A 17098-nucleotide genomic window follows, 5' to 3' on the forward strand; every position below is an offset into this window, starting at 1 on the left:
TGATCCAGCCTTTTGGCTCTCTGAGCAGCACCCTGGCAGTCAGCAATAACAAGCATCTTACGAAAGGCAGCAAAAAGGGAGCCAAGAAGAAAGTGGTTGACCAAGTTTCTAAGAAAGATTGGTATGAAGTGAAAGTGCCAGCTATGTTCACTGTAAGAACTATTGGGAAAACACTGGTCACGAGAACTCAAGGAACCAAAATCACATCTGATGGCCTCAAGGGTCTTGTGTTTGAAGTAAGCCCTGCTGACCTGCAGAATGATGAAGCTGTATTTAGAAAATTCAAGCTAATTACTGAGGATGTTCAGGGAAAAAACTGCCTAATTTCCATGGCATGGATCTTACGCATGACAAAATGTGCTCCATGGTCAAAAAATGGCAGACCATGATGAAGCTCACGTCGATGTCAAGACTACCGATGGTTATTTGCTTCGTCTATTCTGTGTGGGTTTTACTAAAAAATGTAACAATCAGATTCGGGAAGACCTCTTATGCCCAGCACCAGCAAGTCCCCCAGATCCAGAAGAAGATGATGGAAATCATGACCAGAGAGGAGCAGACAAATGACTTGAAAGAGGTGGTCAATAAACTGATTCCAGACAGCACTGGAAAAGACAAAGAAAAGGTCCATGATGTTTTTGTTAGAAAAGTAAAAATGCTGAAGAAGCCCAAGTTTGAACTGGGAAAACTCACGGAGCTACAGGGTGAAGGTAGTAGTCCTGGAAAAGCTATTGGGGACGAGACAGGTGCTAAAGTTGAACGAGCTAATGGATATGAGCCACCAGTCTAAATATCTGTTTAAAATTCAGACTTTTAATGGTGACAAATAAAATATCTTATTTGTGGAAAAAAAAAAAAAAAAACAAACCCTGAGTGATCCAGAAATGCAGACTTTTCCTTCAGCTCCCTAAAGCCTGACCTTTTCCCAACTCTCTCAATAATAAAATTGCAGTTAGCAGTCCCCAAAGAAAAAACTTATTCTGAGAAAGGTGAATGCTAACAGGTGATGGCAGGAAGAGGAACAGACGCCTCACACGGGCCGTCTCACTGCCCTCGGAGGTAGGGCCCTAACGTCACCCTCATTTCACAAACGTAAGGACTGAGGGAGACACAGTGAAGGTGGATGGAAACCTGGAAACAAGTCGCTGGAGCCCCCCCCCGCCCCTCCCCCATGGCGGCCACACAGAGTCAGCAGAGGGGCCACGGGAGAGGAGATCCTCATTCATTCAGGTAAGTTAAAGGCTGGCTGAGCTTCTAAAACCTTCCCCTGCATTTCTCGCAATTCAATAATTATTATCAGAAAAATAGAATCATGACTATACACAACAGAATGTAAGCAGAATCCTTTCCACTTGGAAAACTCCGTGTTTCATAGAAAAACACCTCTAAGAAAGTTTAAGTGAAAAACATGAATGGAAAGAGAACTAATACATCTGGAGCATCTACCATGTACCACAAACAGTGCCAGGCAGTTTCTGTGTTAACAACTGATTTCTACCGAGGTCAAGAAAGGAGGGACCATTTTCTAGATGAAGAAAGGGGACCCGGAGAAGCTGCCCCAGGCGACGCTGCGGGAGCACACGAGGGCCTGGCAGCCGGCACCAGGTACGTGGGAGTCTAGAGCCCACCTCTCTTCTTTTCATGATAACGCGTCTCCTCATAAAACTTGAAATTCACACACGCCTCACAGAAACAGCACATGGCTGCACAAACAGATGTTTCCATTTCGCTCCTTCTGTTCCAAACTTTTTCTGAATCCTCACTGATCCTCGCCTCCATCTGTCCTGAGATCAGAGAATGGAGTCGCTGTGAAGCTACTGTCGCCATGTGCTCTTGGGTCCTGAACTCCGCTGCCTGCTCAGTGTGGCTCTCCAGCTCACACACCCACTGGGCGCCCACTAGTGACGGGCGCGAGTCTAGCTGCTCCAGAGAAACGTGAACAAGAGGCAGAAACCTCTTGACTCGTAAGAGCTTATGTTCCAGTGCAGGCAGACGAGGAACCCGCAGGTACACACCGAAAACACAGTGCAGCAGCGGGTGGTAGTGCTGTGGAGAAACGTACAACAGGGCAAGGGGCAGGGGTGAGAGCGCGGGAGGCAGGAGGAAGAGGTGGGGTCGCCACGTGGACAGGCTGGTCTGGGCAGGCTCCACGGACAGGGCAGCACCCGCTCGAAGGCGTGCAGGAGTCAGAGGACCAGGACGAGGAACGGGAGGAGGGAGGTGAGGCCCAGGCCCACCTCGGTACCACCTCCTGGATCCAGCCTGGCCGTCGTGCGGTGACTTGTTAACCCGGGAGACTCAGCAGTATCTCAGGGGTGGGAATCACGCCCGATTCGATTAGTCCCTACAGCTGCGGCCTCCCACAGTGCCTTGAACGTGGCGCGTGATGCATAAGCACCTGGCACATTTATAAACTACTCTGTGTTTTCACCTGAATAACCACACGTATAAATGGATGCGTGTGGTGTACAGGCAGAATACTCACCATTAGCCAGGATCTTGGGCTTATTGGCAGGGTTGAAGCAAATGTTATGAAAAATAAGAAGAGGTAAAGAAGGGCTGCTCTTATGCTTGAATCTGCTCATCTCTGTAAGTAAGTCTAAACAGCCATCGAGCCTCAGGATCATTTGCTGCCCATCTTCTCCAAGTGATATATTCAGGAGTAACTTCAACCAAAGAATGGTCAGATTACTGAGATGTTTATTTCCTCCTTTTGGCAATGTTAGAGACAGAAAGTTCTGTAAGAAGTTACTCTGTGGATAAATAGAGAGAATATTATTTTCCTCTTGAGTCTTTTCATTATTTTCCTAGTCCCTCAGAGATCAAGTACTAGCATTCTGCTCCTCTTTTCCCCAACTTTAATTTCTCCTTCCTCCCAATACCTTCCAAATACTCCATCTATACTGTTTCCAGGTATAAGTGAAAAGGTTAAGGAGAACAAAATAGTGCTCAAATTTTAATTCTTACTAATCCTTTCCTGATGATGGATAAAGTAACTAGTCAACTCTTAGTTATTTAGGATTGTTCATTCAGTTTGGGGATTATTTCAGGCTTCTTGAGTTTTCTCTTTATGTCTGCCTTCTGGCAATTTTGCTACTCATTTAAAGCTATCCTACAGGAAAGAAAAAGAAACAAAACCTCAGTCAGTCTTAGACACCAGTTAACAACTCTGGTAGTACCAAGGACAAGTGTTTTTTTAAAAAAATCTGTGAGTACATCTTATATTCACTTTACCCCAGCTGCTCATCATTACAGATGATTTCTCGTGGCTACATGTCATTCTTGTAAACTTATAGATGAGAAAGCTCCATTACTTAACTGTAAGAGTTATTTCAACCTCCAAATAAAACCCCTTCTATAAAACCACACCAAACCCTGAACTATGTGAAAGACAATAACTTATTGCCTAGAATAATCTGTATGCAAACAAGGAAAGAAAGCATAAAAGTATTAGATCAAGAAGAAGCCCAGGACAGCATGGGAACCACAGGCATTTGGATCAGGGTGCAGAAATACAATCGCTTAACTTTCACAACTCTCCAGAATAGCTCATCTTTCTTCCTGTTTAACAATCTATTCTGGCTTATTTCTTGGGTTCCCTACACCTAAATCAAAATTTTGGCTTGAATCTATAAAATAAATTCTGCACTTTTACATAAAAGGACTAAGCACAAGAACGAAACGAGCTACAGAAGCATTAGCAACACCACCCAAGCAACAAGTACACTGCAGAACTGCATCCCACTCCGCCCTGCCCTTGCCACCACTCACACCTCTTCCCACCTCTCAGCCCAAATTAGTGCTTTTTAGATTCATCCCTTGTCTTTCCCATTCAGCTAGATTCTGCCATGATCTTGGAGATCTGGAGTTGAAAACAGTGATAAAATATATGATAGTACTTTAAATTGTAAATATGCTCTGGGCAGTCCTTCTTTTTGCTGGGCCTAAAGACGTTTTTAGACTATTTCCTGCACTGGGTAGAATGCAAAGAAATATGCCATGGTAGAGAGAAAACAGATGATTTTAGAATTTTAGTTGTACAATAGCATTAGCTACATTTTCTAATAACTACAGATGAGTTACGGGAGGTGTAGCTGGAAGTGTCCAGGGCTCATCATAACAATGAGCAGAGGAAGGCTCGGAGGATTCCTAATTAGAGCAGAGGAAAACTAACCTGACTGATCTGCACCTGAAACGGAAATCTGATGAAATGGAGTCCGATCACACTTATATCAGAATACACTTAAGGGCACTTCCCTGGTGGCACAGTGCATAGGACTCTGTACTCCCAATGCAGGGGGCCCGGGGTTCGATCCCTGGTCAGGGAACTAGATCCCGCATGCATGCCGCAACTAAGGAGCCTGCCTGCCACCACTAAGAGCCGGCGCAACCAAATAAATAATTTTTTTTTTTTTATAAAAAAGGAGAAAAACAAAATATGCTTAAGTACCTTACCAAAATCATAGATTGGGGGTTGAAATATCTTAGAGATCATTTTGTTTAACCTAAAATTTTTTTGAATGAAGAAACTGAAGCTTAAAAAGAATAAGCATCAGCTCAGTCACACATCAGATACAAGATTATCATTTATATTCCACTTGGGAATTCCTACTTTGCTTCCTACCAGCGTGCTCTCCATAAGGAAGTGGCAGAAAGCACTGTCTCCCCCCGCAACAAAATCCAGTTCCGGATGACTTCACACACACACACACACACACACACACACACAGCAAATATCCAGCCATGTGCTGGCAAATAAACAGCTGAGGTGAGAGTACTAGGTCCCTGACGTGCATGGCGTGAATATTCCCACCATGGCTGATTTCAAAATACCACCAAGATGTCAGCTGGCTTGCAAAGTCCCTGAAAATTAACAAAAACACTCATGAACCAGCGTGAGTTAGCTCCAACATAGCACTGAGAAGATCTTTGCTTAGTAAGACTGCTATTTATTTAGAGACTGCACTCAAAGTGTGTTTTTTTTTTTGGAGGGGGTGGTGGCTGGGGAGATGACACAATAGAGGAAAAGGAGACTCAGTTCTTAGGAATGTGGTCAACTTTCGCAATTTACCTTGGCATTCATGCAAATGAAAGGGAAGCATTCAAATTACTATGTACTAGTAAGTTACAGATAATCTGATCATATTCAAACTTTAAGGGATCTTCCAAATTGGGGATCCTGTTTATACACACCTAAATACAGCCTAAGGGAACGTATGTATTGGGTTTGCTTAAGCCAACCGTCCCTCTTAAAGCGCCCAAGTTGAAACCAGCGGCGGGAAGTCACATTCTGGCACAGGAGTCTCAGGGACTGAAAAGTCACCTGTGTGCCATAAAGAAGTTAGGTCTAACTTGGGGAGGGGCCGTGATTTCATAAACCACTTGACAATGTAAATTGAACTAGAACTGTTATGCTCAATTTGGTCTGTTTAAAGACCAATATATCGCTTTTATGATCTCAAAATAAATTTAACACAGCTGCCTTTCTAAAACCGTCATCTTTGAGAGAGAGAAAATACAGTCCAAAAGCTAAGAAGACAAACTAAAAGGGAATGGTGTGATCATATTCTAGTTTCTGTCACTTTCCATGTATCATCTATCAACAGGCTTTAAACAAAGTGAACCTCCTGATCCTTTTACAATCCTTTAAAATAAAATGCCTTAAAATCATAATAATTAATCCTAGAAACTGAGTTCTAGACTTGTCACACATGTCCTCGGTTGAAAGGATTATTTTACTGAGTCTCTTTTTTATGATAGGAAGGAGAGTTTAAGTACTCACTTTTTGAATTACCCCTTTACAGTCATGAGACAAGGCCAGGTTTGAAAGAAACATGAAAACCATCTGCTGGACTGCAGTGTTCTCGAGAGGCACCTGGGAAGCCATCTTCAGGATACACAGCATCAGGGAGCTGCCAGGGGCCCCTCGATGTGCAGCTTGAACAGGATATTGTCCGTAACTTGACCAACAGAGAGAACTGCAACCTTCAAAAACAACAGTCCATCACAACATCATCTCAGCTTCACGCTTTAGTTCAACAACCTGAGTGGTAAAGCATGTCTATCAAAGGACTCGGCCATTAGCCTGTGAACTGCAATGGCACTGAAGGCTGGTGCTGATATGTCTGCATCTGATCTAATGGACTGAGGGCCTAACGACCTCAATAAAGCATTTAAAAACACTGTGGTCTAATGCCTCCATTTTCCAGAAGAAAAAAATGAGGAACACGATAATCCTGGGGTGGGAGGACAGGACAAATGCCACCAGCCATATATGCTAAACGACATCTCAGGGCTCAGAGGTGTCAGTGACTTGCTCAAGGTAACACAGCTCACAAGCAGCGAGCGCCAGCAGTAGCATCAACTGGTTTTCCAGAGTCCAGTGTTAACTCAGTAAATTAAACAACTATATGGGATTTATCAAAGGAGAAAAATAATCATAAAAGAATTAGAAATACATTTTACTGTATTGTAACGTAAGCCTAAGGTGTGATTAGCTTGTGAAAGTCCATGCAAGGAGGCCAGCTTAAGTACAACTAGATCTGAATCAAATACATCCTGTAAAATAAACTCATAAAAGGTAAGTAAACACAAATAAATACAGTGATCTTTCCTGTATTCACACTACACAGCAGTATCCAAATACCAAGGTTTCCGTTCATGTTACACAAAACTATCACTAAATGATGCAGGTTTGCTTGGAAACAAACAAGACAGGAAAATAAAAAGCTTCTTCCTCAATTAGAGCCACATTCTAATATTTGCATCAACTGTAAGTATGTAAGTAACACAGATTATGGTTTCAAAGATCTATGGTAAAGTATTGGGTTGGCCAAAAGTTCGTTCGGGTTTTTCTGTAGCATCTTATGGAACAACCCCAAACTTTGGCCAACCCAATATATGTTTCTTTTGCTCAGTATCTTGCAACGGATTCTTTTCTTCCCCTAAGCACATCTCCCTAAACCCTAAATTAAGGAGTGACGGGTGGGGTAAAGAAGGATGATGTGCAGAGGCCACACTTCAGAGACCGCCGTGCCCCGCCGGTCACACTGCGAGAGGCAGTGGGGGGCAGTGAGAGCAGAAGTGAGGACGGGAGAGTCAACAGCAGCGGCCTGAAAACAAGGACGACGCTGTCCTGCAGTGCTCTCCATACACCACAGAGCCTGAGGCTCTGTTCCCGCCAGCTCACATGGCCAGAGGCACGCGGAGTGGGCGACAGGACAGGCGACAGGACAGGCGGCTCCAGGGTGGAGGAAAAAGCCACCCCCAGCACACAGCAGTGACAAGATGGCTGTGAATATTCTCAGTTCCGGTCCTTTCTCTGTCTGTCTATTGATACCGGGCGAATCCAATTGCTACGCTGCTGACTGTTGCTAGAAAAAGCACGCAAACCTTAAACTTGCTGACTAAACCTTAAATCTGTGACCCTAAGTTTACATGGGAACTTCACACTGCCCGCAATGCCCCCCACCTCCTTCCCCTCAAACAGCTACCTCACACCTCCTCCTCCTCTTCCCACGTCACCTCCCCGCCTGCTCCGCTCTCTCTTGGTTGCTGGCCTCTAACAATGCAGGGCCCGGGAGGCTCTCAATAAAAAGTCTGTCAAATGCAGGAATGAAAGAGGCACCCCAACGATACCAACTGTTGCCAAGCCAACCGAACCCAGAACTACCTTTCATCACGCCAGCCTCCTGCTCTAGAATCTCTTAAAGTTTTAACCTTAACGTGTTTTTAAGGTCTTCCATCATAATTTTCACTCTCAATTTTCCTCTTAAATTCAATGTTCCGCTGCCACATAATCACGACAGTTTCTCCCTCTCTATTCCCTGAGCTGTCTAATGACTCTCCTGTCTCATCAAACATATACTAACGTAACTGCTCGTTCTTATAATACCTATGAGAAAGCATACCTCTAACCAACATACCCTCAAATAAGTGGAAGAAACACTTCAAAATGTATATTCATTTTTCCACTTTAACAACATTACATAAGATTAGTATTGTAGTGTATTTTTGAAAGGCAGCGTTGGGTTCCATTTACCATTTGGAAAATTTGCAGTATAGACACAAAGCAGCTGCAGGGCAGTTTGCATCAGTGAATCATCCATCAAAAGCCAAGGCCAGAGACAGTGCAAGACAGGGACGAGATGAGCTTCCAGGGCTGCCTCCTGTAGCAGGAAGGAAACAAGGGCAGCATTAGTCTGAATAATGAAAATATAAATTAAAATCAAAGCCAAAAAACTTGTCACCGACATGAGACAAAAACTGAATTGATTTGTGTTCTGATTAGAGAAAGGAATCCTATGGATAGATTCAGCACCTTGCAACCCGGACTGCCCTGACCACAAGCCTGACCAGTCTCAGGAAGTCCCTGCAACACTGGGGTGACCAGGATACGCAGCTTAGGTCAGAAATGTAGAAAAACAGCTTCTGAACATGTAAATTAAGCAAGACAGTGATATCTTGCGACATTAAATAAACTCTTATAAATGCTATGATATGGTTAAGAAAAGGGATTTTCTGGTTAAGGAAACATTCTGATCAATTCTGAGTTCTCCCTGTGTGTAGGTATATGTGTATATATCTAATATGTGTGGCTAGACAGATAGATCAGAAGTAGATTACTGTTTTGAAATAAGTTGAATATGATAAACTTCAGTCAAAATATTATGCTAAATCAATAATTCTTAAGTAACTCAGTTTTTATTACGAAGATCAGTTACCGCTGGGACAATATTATGGATAAAATGTAACTATCGGCAGTAAACGCAACAATTTTTTTAATGAACAGAGTTACTAGGCAATTTGTAGAGCCATGTGCACACATGTGGGCCTCATATAATGCCCTACACAATTTTATGGAGTATCAATGCTCCATAAAGAGAGTGGGCAGGTTATTCCCAATGTTACTCCCCACTCCCCGCAGGCCTGGAGCACAGCCCTACGACTGCCGCAGACGACCCTGCTTCCTGTCTCACACAGAAGGCAGGAACGGCGAGGTGCGAGCTCCTGCTCTACTCTGCCGTTCCGTGCACATGGTGTATCTGCGTGTCCCTGCACCCATCCTTCCTTCCTGGCAGGGAGCAACAGGTGCTCCTCTTTGGGCAGAGACTCATCCGTCCACCTGTGTTCTGGAACACAGCCCCGCGTGCCTCCTCAGGGATCTTTATCCATCCATTAGCTCTTCCCTTCCTGTCTCTTTAATAACTAGGCCCCGATTTGCTCATTTCTGTTTATATTTAAGCACTTTACGTGTCAGGAGTAAACATGCAGACTAGCTTCCTTTGATGCTATATGTCCTCAATTGTAACTGCTGCTTTTCAGAGCCAAGCTCCTAGGAAGAGTGCTCTTACTGCTGTTATTTCCCAGCTATTACTTAACCTTCAGCTTACTTCAATTTCTGTTCCGAACTGGTGAGGCTAGTAAAATCGCTCCTACCTTTAGAGCTGTCAAACCCTCAGGCACTGTGGCCACTATCAAGGGCTCTTTGTTCTTCGTTTCCATGCAGCCCCTCTATCCTAGATTACCTCCAAACTCTCTCCAGCATTCCCTTCTCAGCTGTTCTCTGTCTCCTCTTCAATAGTTGTATTTTCTGAGGACATGACCTAGGCTTTCACTATATGCTGTCTTGGGAAATGTCAACAATAGTCACGGCTACAAACACCTCTGTGCACTGCTGGCTCCTAAGATCCCCAGCCCACGCCGCCCCTCAGAGTCCCAGAGCCCTGTAATCCACTGACTACCAGCCATTCTCCACCCCGAGAGCCCGAAGGCTCTTTACACTGCGATGTGCGAACCCAACACGAGGATCCCTCACGGCTACAGGCCGCTCTGTTAGGCACGCCTGCGGCAGACTTGAGCCCGGAAGTCATTCTACATCCCTCTTCTTTCTCCTCCGTCTCTCGCATTTGCTCCCCTCCCTCCTTCCCCGCTCTCCCTGCCCAGCTAAGGTCTCGTCACCTCTTGCTGCACCAGCACATTCACCCCCTCTAACTTTGCCCGCTCTTCATTCCATCTACCTCACAGCCCCGGTGACCTTTCCGGTATGGAAACTCCTCCGTGTCATACGTATAGACAGCGGGGTGGGGAGGCATGGGTGACTTGGCGAATCACCACAAGAGTGACCAAGAGTTAGTGATGGGAGTGCGTCACCCACCTCAGGTGAGCTGGAACAGGAAAAGAGATTAAGAATCTCTGCCCCCTAGAACTATGTCTATTCTCAAGAGTAATCTAAATATTCTTCTTTGGATTTATTCCTTATTAAACAACTTGGAAATGCAGAAACACGTGACTTATGGAGAGATTACACTTTCATAGTTGGCTGATGTGTTACAAATGTGAACACTACACTTACAACCAGTACCCAGGCGAGCATCTCGGAAATCCACAGGCAGATCCTACTTGGAAAGTGTGCTGGCGTGTTGCCTGACTGAGGGGTCACGGATGCATACTAACTGCACCCAGTCACAAGGACCCTAACAAACTTAGTAAATGACACCTCTATTTGGAGTAAAAAGTTTGTACCACTGGGAATCTTAATGAAATCTATCAATGCTTAATTCCCATCAAATTGCTTTGAAATGTAAATTGTTAGTCATGTGTCTTGAACAAATTATTTTACACAGTTTAAGGGACATGTGTTCAAGATGTTCATTTCCTAGATATAGTATGTATTTTCCAGTTTTATCACAACTAAAAACAAAAAAGGTAAGAAATTTTTTTAAAAAACAAAACTTCTGTAATTTATCTTCATCTTACTCATTTTCCATAGTAATTCTGTGTGGAAGCTAGTTCTTCAAAAGTGTCGTATCACTATGACCAAGCAAATCAAAGTGTTCCAGATACTATATCCTGTATAACAGCACCAACGGCTGTGTTAAATGACAGCATCAGTGCTCACAGACAGAGCAAAACAACAGAGGGGCTGCGGCAGGGCTGGGAGTGAGGAACCTCCTGGACGTCAACAGGCCCACACTCAGCAATAGCAGTAAGCGATTTCTCCTCTGAAGCGGGAGACACCCTCATCTTCTTTCCTATGGATGCAGACACCTCTACTTATCCCCTTGGACAGTTGTCTAACAACCACCTTTGAAAAAATTCTGCCTTAAGATACATACATAGCCATGGGACTTCCCTGGTGGCGCAGTGGTTAAGAATCTGCCTGCCAATACAGGGGACACAGGTTTGAGCCCTGGTCCGGGAAGATTCCCACATGCCGTGGAGCTACTAAGCCCGTGCACCACAACTACTGAGCCCGCGCTCTAGAGCCTGCGAGCCACAACTACTGAGCCCGCGTGCCACAACTACTGAAGCCCGCAAGCCTAGAGCCCGTGCTCCACAACAAAGAGAGGCCACTGCAATGAGAAGCCCATGCACTGCAACGAAGAGTAGCCCCTGCTCGCCACGCCTAGAGAAGAGCCCGCGTGCAGCAACGAAGACCCAATGCAGCCAAAAATAAATAAATTAATTAAAAAAAAAAAAGACATACACAGCCATTCATTCCATCTTAGTTAAAAAAAAAAAACAACCGAAATGGCTACCAGTAGAAAAAAAGAGGCTCAAGTGTGCTTTAGCTGCCTGAAGTTAGTTTCAGTGATAAAGTTAAAACGCCGACATAAGAAATGTCATCGGGGGATTCCCTGGTGGCGCAGTGGTTGAGAGTCCACCTGCCGATGCAGGGGACACGGGTTCGTGCCCCGGTCCGGGAAGATCCCACATGCCGTGGAGCGTCTGGGCCCGTGAGCCATAGGCCGCTGAGCCTGCGCGTCCAGAGCCTGTGCTCCGCAACAGGAGAGGCCACAACAGTGAGAGGCCCCCATACCGCAAAAAAAAAAAAAAAAAAAGAAATGTCATCAGGGTTGAGGAATTAAAAGATTAGGTGCATACATTTCTGAGAATGAACACTGAGCTTACAAACCAATCAACTGTGCATCAAAAAAAAATTCGAAGAGTTTTCCATTTTCCCTAATTATCTCATATAAAATTTAAACTGTTTAATAACAGCACTATCAAAATTTTGAAAAGAAGCTCTACTTACTTTACATTCTTCATTCTGATAAAGACAATTTCTTAGGAGCTGCATGGCAATGTTTAACTCTTTAGTAAAACCATCCTCCTGTTTAAACAAAAAGCAGTTGAAAACTGTGAACAACAATAGCATATTCCACTTTTTACATACAGTAATTCCTTCTCCCCTGGGTCACATTACAATGCAGCTATGCTCTCACTGTGCCTGACCACCATAGCTTTGAGGGAACTGACAGGCTAATGATCTCTGAAAGATGACCGTATCTCAAGAAGCGCATCCACCAAGAAAAAGCTATTTCTGTTCTATCAAGCACAGAGGAGCTGAGATATATAATAAGCTCCATGTTTCATCTCGATAAAGTGAAGCAGGTACTGACTGGTTTTCAGTCATATCAGGTGTTGGCTGACACTCTCAATGATTAAGTAAAGGGCCTCTGCATGAGAGGAAAAAGGAAAAGAGGCAAGAAAAGAAACTGACAAACATATAAGTCCCTGGACCAATGAAATGATCAAATATGGCTTTTTCTTGGTTTCTTATCAAATGCAGTAGAAACTAGTTATTACATAGACCGCTGCAATAATGGTCTTTTATATATATATATATATATATATATATATATATATAATAGATATACTTAAACATATACACATATTCATTTTTCTCGATAAGCCTGTGTGGCAGATCTTTTTAACCATAGTTATTAGTATTAACCATTGCTATTATATAAAAACTGTTATTTCCAATAGTCCAGATATGAAAGCAACCTAAGTGACCACTGACAGATGAATGGATTAAAAACATGTGGTGTATATATCCAATGGAATATTACTCAGCCACACACACACACACACACACACACAAAAATCCTGCTGTTTGCAGTAACACAGATGGACCTTGAGGGCACTATGCTAAGTTAAAAAAGTCAGACAGAGGAAGACAAATGTTGCACCATTACAACCACATGTGGAATATAAAAAACAAACAAACAAACAAACAAAATCCAAATAAATGAACAAACCAAACCAAATAAAAACAAACACAGAGATATAGAGACCAGAGCAGTGGTTACCAAAAAGGGAAGTGATGAGGGGGAGGGCAAAAAGGGTAAAGGGAGTCAACTCTACAGTGACAGATGGAAACTAAACTTTTGGTGATGAGTATGGTGTAGCGTATAAAGAAATAGAAATATAATGTCGTACACATGAAACATATAATGTTATAAACCAATGTTACCTCAATACAAAATATAATTTTTTAAAAAACCTGTGTTATTTCAAGTTTACAGTGAAAATGCAGCTTGAACATGAGTCCAGCAGACTCAACGCTTAAAAGAGACATTCAGAAGTCACGGAAGGAAATAAACACGATTAGGAATACGAGCTCTGCAACCACCCAGATATGGGGCAAACAGTGGCTTTATCCATTATCAGTTATGTGACTGTGGTGTCATGAGTGTGCAGGGGATAATAAATATGAAATGTTTAGAACAGTGCCTACCATACAGAAAACACTTAGGAAGTTATCTCATTCCTAGTGAACCTATGAGAGAAAGATTTTCTTTTTGTAGTATAAAAATGTATCATGCACACTCCAAAATGTTTATAACAACAACATATAATATATAAATATCATTAAAAGATTTTCAAGTGAGAACTCACACACACACACACACACAAACCCCGAACGCAAACCTGCTAATGTAGAAATCTCATTCATTTATTCGGCTGTACCTTTCTTCTAAAACAGACACTCATTTCAACCAAACATTGGTGTCATTTATAAGCACAAAGATACTGGAGAGACAGTCTCTACGTATGGCCATTCCTGCCTCCCAGAATTTGAGAATTCAGTCACCTTCTTCTTCAGTGCTGCCCTCCCAGGCCTCAAAGATTCCAGGTTCAGCTGTGCATGAACGTGCTTCATCTGCTCCACGCAACTGTCTATTAGATCGGCTGAAAGGGAAAATCCAAAACAATCAAAAGGATATTCCATTTCCAAAACAGTTAAAACTACACGTAACAAACTCTCAAAAAAATAACATTTTCTATTTCCAACCAACTTCATTTTCGCACTTTCAGTGAAACATTAATGAATCAGAGGATAAAAATGTACGAGAACTAAAATGCTAAAGCCCACTTGTTTTCCACTTAGTATGATACCACCCATGTCTCATTTATATTGGAGGAGTGCAGAGTTTGTTTCAGTAGCAAAGTCACAACTCAAATTAGTGGGCTTGATGTTGCTGCTTGATGTTCTCTTTCATCTCTGAGACCTGTGTTCCCTGATTCCAGATGAGAAATTATGACATCCTAGAGGGGAAATTTCTATGAAACTACAGGATCATCTAATGCAGTTGTTATTACTATCAAAAGTACGTGATTTCTTCACGTGTGCAATATGTGCTTGTAGTTAAGATTATGATTAAGATTACTGAGTGATGTGCTACTTTTAAAAGCTTCTCTAATATTTAGATATAGATTCTCTGCAGTCAGAATCATTACACAAAAAATAATCTACGTGTGTAATCTTTTTATTTTAAAAGCAATGCATGTTTACTATGTTTCTGTACAGGGAAAATAAAACCTATGTTTTTTTAGTGATACTAAAGTTCTTTACACTTGAGTCCAAAGAAAATTAAAGTGAAGAGGCAGTACAATATACGAATTGAAAGCATGCCATAAAAGGAGCTGATGTGTCAGGTGGCTCACCCTTCAGCGCGTGTTTCTGTGCTCTTCTACTGACGGCCAGAAGCGACATCAGCGCATTCACTGTGACTCTTTTCAGGACATCTCTGGAGGATTTTCCTTCGTAACACTGCAAAGAACATATATCAAACTGCCTTCGAGAAAAACTTAAGCTGGAGCAAAATGGTTGTGAATAAAAGATGCATTCCATTTAAAAGCTATGGTTAGTTTTCAACTATTCCATGAAATTCACTGGAATCTGAAAAATTATTAAGATTTGAGAATGCTCTATGTGGATAAGACTGAATAAGAAATTTATAATATGGAAAAGACCAAAAATCATTCTCAAAGGCTCATCATCTAAAGAAAAAAGCTATGTTTAATACTAACACATAGCAAGTTTATACACTTAAATTCACTAGGGAATATATGAACACATGTGTAACTTATTTAAAAGGGCCCTTGGAAAACTGTGGAATTGGAGAACTGTTATCAAATTCCTCCTGTCTTCTTCTTGAGACACATTCCCCTCCCTCAATTTCTACTCAATGTACCCCTGTATCTCAGGTGATTTGGTTCTTTCCATCTTTCATTTCTAGAGCAACATTAACCTACTGTGTGGCATGTTTTTCAAAAAAAATATGACTTAATTTTTTGACTCTCACATAAATGAAAAAATCACTTGTAATTTTGAAAATGCTGATATTTTGGTATATTTCCTTTATACATTTGAATTTATGAGTTAAAAATCTTTCATTATAAAAAATTCAAGTATGTGTAAGAGTAGAAAAAACAGGATAACAAATCCTCATACTCTTTTAAAACATTTTTGGCTAAAGTATTTTAAAGTAAACAGTAGATATCATAAAATGGCACACTCCAGTATACATAACCATAAACCCATTATCATGCCTAAACTACTTATCAATAATTTCTTGGTATCAGCTAATATGCAGTCAAAATTCAGATTTTCTCTTGTCTCAAAAATGTCTTCTCACAGTTGGCTTATTGGAATCAGGACCCAATGGAACATTCACATCATATCTGTACATTATATCTCCTACGATCACCTGCCTCTTCCCCCCACCCCACCCCACCCACCAGGGTTTTTCACTGTTGTTGTTGAGACGTTGAATAAACCAGATCAGTCATCCTACAGAATGGCTCACATTATGGAACAGTCTGTTTGCTTCCTTATAATGATTTTAATTTGTCTTCTCTCCTCTATTATTTCCCATTTACTGGGTGTTTTAGCTCTAAAGGGTTGACTAGATTCAGGTGAATTTTTCATGGTAAGATTCTCAGGTGGATATATGAGTACATTTTTATTACAAGTTCAAGGGGTTCATAAGCTCAAGTTGAAGAATCTAGAAGTTCTTCGTTTGGTTTATAAATATTAGATATCATTCAAATTCATAACTTTTCCTTCTACCAGTAATTTAAAAATGATCCAGCCGTATAGTATTATTAAAATTAAGCTTAAATGACATAACTTTACATAAAATATAGTACAGCATAATTACACAGGTGCAACTCCATTTACAATTTCAGCCTGGCCTACACGGCAGCATGATGCTGGAGGAGCCTGCAGAGTAAAGTGGGGGGGCCTCCCAGCCCTCCCACCAGGGGCAGTGATTCCATCTTAAATATCTCACTTAGGTCGCTGCCTTGAACCAGGCAGGTCCCTGTCTGGCCAATGTTAGATGTTAAATGGCCAGGCCAGGGATGCTTGATAAAGACCACGCTGAGTGTGACCATGAGAAAGGGGTGAAAAGGCAGTGAAGTGTTATAGGATGATGAATATCTATGGAATATAATCATTAGAGTTACCTATGAGAATCCCAATTTGTCTATAAAAAATCTTCACCATTAATAGGAAAACTGCTCTCACAAACACATCCTTATTGAATTTGCACGTATTAGTGACTCGAGAAAAACAAAGCTGAGCTCATTGAAAAACTCTACTCATCTACTATCTGCAGCAATGAGGGAAAAAAGGAGGTAAGACTTCTAGGGAAAGAGTTGTGCACACAGATGTGTCTTTTATTCTCTAGTGAAATCTCATTAAAATGACAGAAATGGGATTAAACACACACACACACACACACACACGCACATGCAAGTTTGGAAACTAGAAAGTCGATGGATGAACGGCCAATGCACTCGCAGGCTTGAGAATCCAGATTCTAAGCGGTGAGTGAGAAAAACTGAGTATCACCCCAGTCCATACACTGAATTGACAACGGCTGAGGAAACTTAGTACCATGTACCCCGGGGAGAGTGAAGGAGGACTGTTTGAAAAATCTCTGAGGAGCAGTTACATGGGACCAGATTCTTCCCATCAGGCTCTGTGCAGCCAAGCCACTCTTCCTCCCCAATCCTTGTA

General features: G+C 42.1%; 1 protein-coding gene and 1 pseudogene across 5 annotated transcripts in view; one reads left to right on the forward strand and one right to left on the reverse strand.

Moving 5' to 3' along the window:
* Window positions 1-17098, reverse strand: part of RTTN (rotatin) — a 167880-nt gene that overhangs the window by 33112 nt on the left and 117670 nt on the right. For all 4 annotated transcript variants that reach the window (XM_081252869.1, XM_081252870.1, XM_081252871.1 and 1 more), the window contains exons 41-46: window positions 14737-14842; window positions 13883-13980; window positions 12038-12115; window positions 8042-8168; window positions 5783-5985; window positions 2486-2753 (exon numbers count right to left, since the gene is read on the reverse strand). In XM_081252869.1, coding sequence (XP_081108995.1) covers window positions 2486-2753; window positions 5783-5985; window positions 8042-8168; window positions 12038-12115; window positions 13883-13980; window positions 14737-14842 — 880 coding nt within the window. The remainder of the gene's footprint in view (window positions 1-2485; window positions 2754-5782; window positions 5986-8041; window positions 8169-12037; window positions 12116-13882; window positions 13981-14736; window positions 14843-17098) is intronic.
* On the forward strand, window positions 129-997 carry LOC308626983 (40S ribosomal protein S3a-like; annotated as a pseudogene). The gene has a single exon. The product of its transcript is annotated as a 40S ribosomal protein S3a-like (transcript).

Source organism: Mesoplodon bidens (assembly GCF_964165515.1).
Source record: "Mesoplodon bidens genome assembly, chromosome: 13".
In the NCBI taxonomy this organism is placed as follows: Eukaryota; Metazoa; Chordata; class Mammalia; order Artiodactyla; family Ziphiidae; genus Mesoplodon; species Mesoplodon bidens.